Genomic DNA, 9,911 nt, shown 5'->3' on the forward strand with positions numbered 1-9,911 from the left:
CCTGTAATCCCAGCACTTTGGGAAGCCAAGGCAGGCAGATCACTTGAGGTCGGGAGTTCAAGACCAGCCTGACCAACATGGAGAAACCCCATCTCTACTGAAAATACAAAATTAACTGGGCATGGTGGCACATGCCTGTGACCCTAGCTACTAGGGAGGCTGAGGCAGGAGAATCGCTTGAACCTGGGAGGTGGAGGTTGCAGTGAGCCGAGATCGCACCATTGCACTCTAGCCTGGGCAACAAGAGCAAAACTGTGTCTCGAAAAAAAAAAGAATTACAATTTCTACTACACATTAAAATCCTTTCAAGCATGTTTCTGTATATGTTAACAAAAGTCCGTTGTGTTTTTTTGTTTTGTTTTGTTTGTTTGTTTTGAGACGGAGTCTCAAACTGTCACCCAGGCTGGAGTGCAGTGGCGCCATCTTGGCCCACTGCATGCTCCGCCTCCCGGGTTCATGCCATTCTCCTGCCTCAGCCTCCTGAGTAGCCAGGACGACAGGCGTCCACCACCACGCCCAGCTAATTGTTTTTGTATTTTCAGTAGAGATGGGGTTTCACCATATTAGCCAGGATGGTTTCGATCTCCTGACTGCGTGAGCCACTGCGCCCCGCCCAGCAAAAGTCCGTTGTTAAATATGGTTGAAATGTGCTTTTTCTCCACAAAACAATATACTACAGTATCTTTTTTGGGCAAATAATACAGATGGAGTAAGAAAATTGTAGAATGCTGTCAGGTTTGCCTTATCACATTTGATCCGCCTTTAATAGTAGTGAAGTTCACTTCAGCTATTAAAAATTGTTTATAGCTCTGCAGGCAAAACAACTTTGATTCTTTGTTAAAAGTTAGAACTGAAAACTTTTTAGCTTTAATCTTCTTTTCCATGGAACCAATTGTTTAGATTACAGGTGGTTTCTTAGAATGCTCCTTTTATTAGTCCTTTCTCACGCTGCTAATAAAGACATAGCTGAGACTGGGTAGTTTATAAAGGAAAGAGGTTTAATTGACTCACAGTTCCGCAAGGATGGGGAGGTCTCAGGAAACCTATAATCATTTTGGAAGAGGAAGCAAACACGTCATTCTTCACGTGGTGGCAGGAAGGAGAAATGAGAGCGAAGCGAAGGAAAGGTTCTTTATAAAACCATCAGATTTTGTGAGAACTCACTATCACGAGAACAGCATGAAGGCAACTGCCCCCATGATTCACCAGGTCTGTCCCATGAAGTGGGAATTATGGGAGCTGCAAGATGAAATTTGGATGGGGACACAGCCAATCCATATCACTCCTGTTGCTTTCTTAATGGATAGTTTTCATACTGGGGTGGTTTTCACAATGTGGATTCCTTTGTTTCGTTCCAGCGACTCTGGTTCTGAGAATGGGGTATGTGTGTCCAGGAATGTGAATTTTGAGTATCGCCTCTGTGACTCTGATGTAGGTAGTTCATAGACCACGGTTTTCAATGAATAGAATGTGCATGGTATTGCATACTTCCATTGTTTTCTTAGAATAAATTACTAGAAGTAAGATACTTGGACAAAGGAACTGTAATGTTATCAGAAATAGGTATATCTAAATTTTTCTGAACTATAAACTACAAGGAAAATTTTGACACTTGTAGAATGTTATTCTAGCCTTTGTAGTAGTTGTTGTGTGCCATATTTGTCCCTAAATGTGCGTAATTGTATGAAAGCTATGAGTAGAATTTGTATTGAATGATGTCAAAATTTGCTTATAAATGGTAATTTGCTTATAAATCAAGTCTGAAAGAGTTGGATTTATCAATCATGTAAAAAAGACTTGGTTCCCCTTTCATATGTTCATATTAAAAATGAGGCTAATTATGTATTATTGAGTACATTTTGATTTGTTCCAGTAGCCGGATCGAGCTGGGAGATGTGACACCACACAATATTAAACAGTTGAAAAGACTGAATCAGGTCATCTTTCCAGTCAGCTACAATGACAAGTTCTACAAGGATGTGCTGGAGGTTGGCGAGCTAGCAAAACTTGGTATTACATGGTTTTTTTTTTTTTTTTCCTCCCTTTTCCTTCTTTCTGTTCTTGAGCCCTATTTTTTAGAGAGCAGAAAGAGTTAACTAATTTAGTTTGCTTATTTTGTAAGTGAGGAAATGGGAGTGGTCTAGGTTGGGAGAAAAATCTCAGAAATCAGTTGAATAAAATAGTTGAATTTTAAAAAGAAATGCTTAATGTTCTTATTTAGTGCATGCCTGTGTGTTTTCACTTTTTAAGCTATACTGGAGGAGGCTTAAACTTCCTAAAATGGCATAAGAGCTTTGAGGTCATTGATATTCATGAGATAGTTCATGAAATTTAATGTTGATAGGAACAATGTAGTCCTTTAAAAGGGAAAAAGATTAAATAAAATGTGTTACTCTGTCTGTTCAACATTATATCTTTATATTTTCCTTGGCAGCCTATTTCAATGATATTGCTGTAGGTGCGGTATGCTGTAGGGTGGATCATTCACAGAATCAGAAGAGACTTTACATCATGACACTAGGATGTCTGGCACCTTACCGAAGGCTAGGAATAGGTAAAAAATTGTGGGTTTTTTTACTTCTTCAGAGAGGCATAAACATATTCTTTGTTAATGTGTCTGACCTAGTAAGTTAATTTGGGTCTTTTTAAGGAATACTGAGAAAGGGTTACTGAATTATGTAAAATATGGTGAGAAATAACTAATGTTTATTAACATAATTCTGCTGGAATCCCTACATAGATTTGCTATTTACGTCCCCTTCTGCTTTTTCTGTTTTTCTTCTACCTGGAAGTGCTTGTTTAAAAAGGTTAGTCTTCTGTTAACAGTTTTAAACATATGTAGCTATTGTAGAGAGAGAACACAACTTTGGAAAATAAGAATAGTCTATACCTCATAAATTCTATTAGGACCCAATAAGTAGTTCAGATGGCAGGTGGATAGATACATAATTTAAAGGTTGATTTATGAAGTCACATGTTATTTGTTTTATTAACAGGAACTAAAATGTTAAATCATGTCTTAAACATCTGTGAAAAAGATGGTACTTTTGACAACATTTATCTGTAAGTAAATTAATATTTTATGTTCTTATCAGAGGGGTTTAATAAGTTGGCAGGAGAAATCTTGACTAGAAACTTTAAAATCTGGTCACTTATTGTGCCTTTGGAAACACTGTGGAAGTAGTTGTTACAAAGTATTCGAGTAGTTGTTTTGTTTAGTTTTGTTTTATTAATAATAGTAGATTAGGGACCTGAGATAGAACACATTGCTTTATTATATTAGGATGAGAGCTCCAAAATCATAGGGAAGAAATCAGGATTAAAACTCAGGCCTTGGCCAGGCGCAGTGGCTCACACCTGTAATCCCAGCACTTTGGGAGTCCGAGGCAGGCGGATCACAAGGTCAGGAGATAGAGACCATCCTGGCTAACACAGTGAAACCCCGTCTCTACTAAAAATATTTAAAAAATTAGCTGGGCATAGTGGCGGCCACCCATGTCACAGCTACTCGGGAGGTTGAGGCAGGAGAATGGCGTGAACCCGGGAGGCGGAGCTTGCAGTGAGCTGAGATCACGCCACTGCACTCCAGCCTGGGAGACAGAGCGAGACTGCATCTCAAAAAAAGAAAAAACTCAAGTCTTCAGAATTCAAAACCATTAATACTACTTTTCTCGTGCATAACCTTGTGTGTTTTGTTCAAGGCTATGTTGGATAGCCTTGAACATTGTAGTAGATCATTTGTAGTAGAGTTTAATAATCAAAATCATAGATTACCTAGCTGAGATTATACTTGAATCTCAAGAGGCTGTACATAAAGAGCTATGACTAAGATCACAGTCATGGATGTTCATAATTTAGTTTGGCTGTGTGAGATGCTGAATTATACAGTGTTATTTTTGGGAGTAATTGAGAAAGCTTGCATTTTTAATTTTTAAAACATACCATGTTTTTTATCAATCAGAAGGAAGATATATCTTCAAGCTTTGAGACCCTAGTTTTTTATTTTTCATCATTATTTTCTGTGTGTTAATAGGGCCTTTTAATAATTTATCCTCTTAAAATGAAAAAATGTTGATAGCTGTGGTACTTTTCCATTTGTTGACTATAAGAATAAACACTGTGAGCCTTCTAATCTTAACCAGCTGTCTTACAAATGTAAAAATTAGATTAAAAGTGTAAAATTGGGCCAGGCGCAGTGGCTCACGCCTGTAATCCCAGCACTTTGGGAGGCCAAGGCCAGGCAGATCATGAAGTCAGGATATCAAGACCATCCTGGCTAACACGGTGAAACCCCATGTCTACTAAAAAATAGAAAAATTAGCTGGGCTTGGTGGTGGGCGCCTGTAGTCCCAGCTACACGGGAGGCCGAGGCGGGAGAATGGCATGAACCTGGGAGGTGGAGCTTGCAGTGAGCCAAAATCACGCCACCACACTCCAGCCTGGGCGACACAGAGAGACTCCGTCTCAAAAAAAAAGTGTAAAATTGTCATCAAAAGCTTTTAGGTAAGCATGCCTAACCTTTGTTGATTAGTGGTAATTGTAAAGAGAATGTAACAAATGTGCAGCATTCTAGCTCCAACCAATTTGGAGCTATCTGTGGAGAATGCTTAAAACTTGATGAAACCTTAATTTTAATTTTTTTCTGATACTCTCTTATACCTCAGGCATGTCCAGATCAGCAACGAGTCGGCAATTGACTTCTACAGGAAGTTTGGCTTTGAGATTATTGAGACAAAGAAGAACTACTATAAGAGGATAGAGCCTGCAGATGCTCATGTGCTGCAGAAAAACCTCAAAGTTCCTTCTGGTCAGAATGCAGATGTGCAAAAGACAGACAACTGAACAAATTACAAATGAACTTTCTTGCACTTGCTTGTCGCCAAATAAAAGAGAGGCCCATTGATACCCCCTCCCCCAACACTTTTCTTTTAAAGCTTTTCTCCCTCCTTGTTCTTGTTTTTCCTTCTTCCTTTCCTTTTCTCTAAGAGTTATAATACTTTGAAGGACTTCAAAAAAATAATCATGTTTGAATTGTTTTCTCTTATTTTTGTGAGGTGGTTTGAAGGAAGGAGAAGGTAGATCTGTTTAATTTTGCAGTTAAAGCTAGATGGTCCTAAAAATTTAATTGTCAAATTTCAAATTTAATGTCCTGCTTTCACATTGAAGGGCAGAGCCTACAAAACATTGTATATTTCAAAAGACAAAAAGAAGCAGCAGCAATATCTTGTTCTCTAATGCATAGACTAGTTGAGTGTGTTTGTGGTACTTTGGGTTTTTTAAGACTGGGATACTAATCCCTAGACGTTGCCTTCACTCCACCTTTAGTCCTTCTGAGCACTCTCTCGGGAGTTGAACATCGTTATCCTTGTAAGAAATACTAAGCTTATTTTGATTTTTAAGCAATTATATCTTCTCTTCTTGCTGGTGGGTGGGGCAGTTTGGTTTAGTGTTATACTTTGGTCTAAGTATTTGAGTTAAACTGCTTTTTTGCTAATGAGTGGGCTGGTTGTTAGCAGGTTTGTTTTTCCTGCTGTTGATTGTTACTAGTGGCATTAACTTTTAGAATGTGGGCTGGTGAGATTAATTTTTTTTTAATATCCCAGCTAGAGATATGGCCTTTAACTGACCTAAAGAGGTGTGTTGTGATTTAATTTTTTCCCCTGTTCCTTTTTCTTCAGTAAACCTGACAATAGTCTAACCTTAAAAATTGAGTTGATGTCCTTATAGGTCACTACCCCTAAATAAACCTGAAGCAGGTGTTTTCTCTTGGACATATTAAAAAGTACCTAAAAAGAAGCTTAGATGGACTGTGACACAATAAATTCAATTAATGTCATCTAATGCCAGCTGTTAAAAGTGTGGCCACTGAGCATTTGATTTTATAGGAAAAAATAGACAGTATTTTTCAGAATAACATAGCTGTGCTATTGCATATCTGTTGGAGAACATCCCAGATTTGCTTATACTCAGTGCCTATGATATTGAGTTTAAGGATTTGAGGCAGGGGTAATTATTAAACATATTGCTTCTATTCTTGGAAAAGTAGAAGTGTAAAATGTTAATAATACAAATGTCACTGTGACCTCCTCCACTGAGAGGACTGGTTTATGCCAGATCATTTTCTGGCACATAGAGAGTGGCTTTGACAGGTTGATAACTTTGTAAGATGGGAGACATCTGAAATATTCATGTTTTCCTCTTATAGTCCCATCTCCACTATTTAGAAATGTTCTCAGACTTTGAAATAATGCACAGGGCTTGAGCTTTCTGTCATTTGACTTTGAAAGGAAGTTTCATTCATATTTATCCTCTTGTGTAAAATTCTAGTATAAAGTCTCATCTCCAAATATGTTAAATGACAAAATTATTTTATAAAATGTTTATGCACACTTTATCACCTTAAGTTTTTATTTGAGAATGTGAAAGTACAAGGTGCAGTAGACTTCAACAATCTTGAGTGCCAAGAAAAATACAGAAAAAGAAGACAGTTGATGAATGCATTTATAGGTTTCTAATCTTAAGATGGTAAAAATGTAGAAAGACCTTGCTGGTTTTTTGAGAGTGTTCGTTTCTTAAAACAATCCAAATCTAAGCTTAGAAGAAAAGTTTAGCATTAAGCTCATTTATCTTCATGGATAAGCTTCAGCTTGCTCTTGGCAAGAGAAGAGTGCTTGAGTTACAGAAGGCATAATTAGTTTGAAGAATGCAGCAGCCTTTTTGTAAACTTCCCAGATATCAAAATCGACTTTGATATATAAATGGTTTTCTGAGATGACACTGCCTCTATTTCTATAACCATTTCACCTGGACTATCTAATCAGTCCTATGAATGTATCCCTAAATGTGGTTATTGAAAACCGAATAGCTGCCTCATGACAAGTATGTGTTATTTAAGGAGGAAAAAATATTAAATTTTGAATTGAGTGTGTAGGCTCCCTATCATTATATAGTTTCTTTTTCCATGGTAGTCAGTGACTTAACCTAAATTGTAAATGTTTGTAAAGGGTTAATTGTCCTACATCAAACTTATGTTAAATAATTCCATCCACTTATGGAGGAGGAGGAGAATGTGGAAGAGGTAAAAAGCTGGGCACAAGTTCATATGCCTATGAGTCAGTAAAGACTGAAGTAATGTCCTATGTTGAGCTGGTTATTTTGATATATGATAATTATCTTTAGAACAATTCTGTTAACTGGAAAATCACAGGATATATCCATCATATTTTTCAGGACAGATAGTTTTTACTGTGGGGCAAATAGGTTAAAATTACACTGTATGGTAGTTGCATTTAGGTTTTAAAGCAAAGAATCTGTAGAGAAATCTATGCAATATATAGTTTGTCCAGATTAGCTTTCGTTTGGGGAATGAAGTTCTGAAATATCTAAAGCAGTTTACTCATCAGTTGAAAAGTCCTCCAAAAAGAGAACTATTGGGAAACCATGGTGTGTGGTGGTGGAAAAGAAAAGCTCCCTCAGTTTTTTGGAGGGAATAACTTAAAAAAAAAAATACTTAAATGGCTAAGTTTTCTTGGTGCAGTTAAGAATTAAACTTGTCAATTTTAACATTGCTGTTACATCTGAAATAAACTTATGTGATGTTCTGGTAGTGAGCTGTGATATCTATAAATGTCAAAACTGTATTGTTGAATTCTGCAGCCAGCAACTGTACATACTCATTGTGTAGTGTTTCCCTTACTGCTTTTATTTACTTTCACATTTCTTTAAGATCTAATTTTAAAATCATTAAAATAGGCCAGGTGTAATTAAGGCATCCTAATTCAGATCTTCTGTGACTTGCTAGGTACTGCCCAATGTCTACAATTCAGTTCCAGTGAGAGGGAAAAAACAAGATCCAAGGAACTGTCTTGCTGCTATATTCTTAATGTAATTGTTAGAAATACTTGACACTTCAGGCTGCAATCTGTTTAGTAATGTGTATTGGCTACAGATAACATATTCAGGTGTTCTGGTTTTTTTCCTTGTAAGGAAGGAGTATAGTAGTTCAATGAGTTGGGAATTGGCTTTTAACCTTTTTCCTGAATATCAAACATGAATTTAATATTTTTTCTTTAACGGAATTAATTCAGTATTTAATATTTCTAGTCAAAATTGTTATAATTAGAGTTTTGCTTTTTTCACTTAAGAAACAATGGGTGATCCTTGTCTAATGTGTCTTAGTTATTACTGTAGTTTAAAACAAGTATTATCTTCCACAGTTCTGGATCAGGAATCTAGGAGCTGCTTAACTGGGTGGTTCTGTCTTGAGATCTCAGAAGGTTGCAGTCAAGCTGTTAGCCAGGACTGTACCATCTTGAAGCTTGACAAGGCTAGAGGAGCCATTTTCAAGATGTCTTGCTCACGTGGCTCTTGGGCTTCAGTTCCTCACTGTGTGGGTATCATCATGGGGCTGCCTGATGGACAACTGGCATGTGGCTTCCCCCAAAGGTGATACAAGAAAGTAAGCAGAAGCCACACTCTTTTATGATGTAGCCTCAAGTGACATAATTTCTGCCGTATTCCATTAGTCACACAGACCGACCATTGAATCACTCTGGTATAGTGTGGGAGGGGACTACACAAGGATGTGAATACTGGGAGGTGGATGTCATGGGGCCCTCTAGGAGACTGGCTGTCACTGCTCAGAGAAGATACTGGGCTTTGTTGACTCCCAAGGTCAGGGTAGTTTTGGTGAGGTTGTGTTTTATTAGTCTCTAAAAGGAGTAGTTTTCTAAATGAGGGTTAGAAAGCACTGCACTTTACAATTAGGATATAAAAGAAAGAGAGAGTGGGCCTAAAGGCTGTGCTCTTGTGATTGGGTTTTCAGTGGGGAAGGGAGACAAGGCTGTCTCAGACTGACGCTGTTCTCACTGAGTGATTTGAATATTTCTGGGAAATTGGATACTACAGTCACAAATAGGAACAGTAAGCCTGTAGAAATTTTTCAGGGAGTAAATATTTTCTATGGCAGTGTCCTGAATTGGTTCTCCCTTGCAAGACTGAACTGTAGGAACTTAGTCCTAGTTTATGATACAGCCAAATAACATAGTCATATGGGAAAAAGGGTTTGAGTCAGATTTCTTAATGTATGTGTAGTTAACTTGGTAGAACATTGAGAACTATCAAGTCAGACAACAATCTGTTACTGGGGCAGAAATTCCCAACCTTTTCAGTTCTCCAAAATTTAAGATAACTTGATTTCTTAGGTAAAATGTTTTTGTTTTGGCAACAGAGTCTCGCTCTGTCGCCCAGGCTGGAGTGTAGTGTGGCACGATCTTGGCTCACTGTAACCCCCACCTTCCAGGTTCAAGCAATTCTGCCTCAGCCTCTCAAGTAGCTGGGACTACAAGGCACATGCCAACATGCCCGGCTAATTTTTTGTATTTTAGTAGAGACGAGGTTTCACCATGTTGCCCAGGCTGGTCTGGAACTCCTGAGCTTAGGCAATCCGCCTGCCGCGGCCTCCTAAAGTGCTCGATTTCAGGCGAGCCACCGCGCCTGGCCAGTAAAATGTTTTCTATCTGGAATGAATCGAGGTCTTTCCCTTGCTCAGTAGCTTCTAGAAGAAGAAAAAATAGCATCAAGATCTGATTCAGAAATAGTTGGGAGCAGAAAGTTAATATGAAGGAGTTGCTACTTGTTAACAGCCTAGCGTTTAGATCTAGAAGAATTATTACCTTTTTAAATTTGTAATGAAAGCTTAAATTCAGCATTTGGGAAGTTTACTCTTGGCTGGAATATTTTGGAGTTTGTAAACAGTGTGTTAGATATTCCTGATTTAACTGAAACTAATTTGCCACATAGATTTAATTTCATTCCAGTTTTACTTGTTTTATTTACTGTCCTCAAAAACTCAAGACATCTGAAAGGATCTAAGCAGTATAAATTAAAGCACATATTGAATCGCTGCTTTC

General features: G+C 37.8%; 1 protein-coding gene across 4 annotated transcripts in view; it reads left to right on the forward strand.

The window, feature by feature from the left end:
- NAA50 (N-alpha-acetyltransferase 50, NatE catalytic subunit) overlaps positions 1 to 7,606 on the forward strand; it is a 28,896-nt gene extending 21,290 nt beyond the window's left edge. For 2 of the 4 annotated variants that reach the window (XM_050778808.1, XM_050778806.1), the window contains 4 exons: positions 1,877 to 2,010; positions 2,435 to 2,554; positions 2,997 to 3,063; positions 4,665 to 7,606. In XM_050778808.1, the coding sequence (XP_050634765.1) occupies positions 1,877 to 2,010; positions 2,435 to 2,554; positions 2,997 to 3,063; positions 4,665 to 4,842 (499 nt within the window). In that variant the 3' untranslated portion in view covers positions 4,843 to 7,606. Of the gene's footprint in view, positions 1 to 1,873; positions 2,011 to 2,434; positions 2,555 to 2,996; positions 3,064 to 4,664 lie in introns of all 4 variants that reach the window. The other 2 variants (XM_050778807.1, XM_050778805.1) reach the window with 1 other exon arrangement.
- The last annotated feature ends 2,305 nt before the right edge of the window (positions 7,607 to 9,911 follow it).

The sequence above is a fragment of the Macaca thibetana genome, chromosome 2, assembly GCF_024542745.1.
Source record: "Macaca thibetana thibetana isolate TM-01 chromosome 2, ASM2454274v1, whole genome shotgun sequence".
Classification (NCBI taxonomy): domain Eukaryota; kingdom Metazoa; phylum Chordata; class Mammalia; order Primates; family Cercopithecidae; genus Macaca; species Macaca thibetana.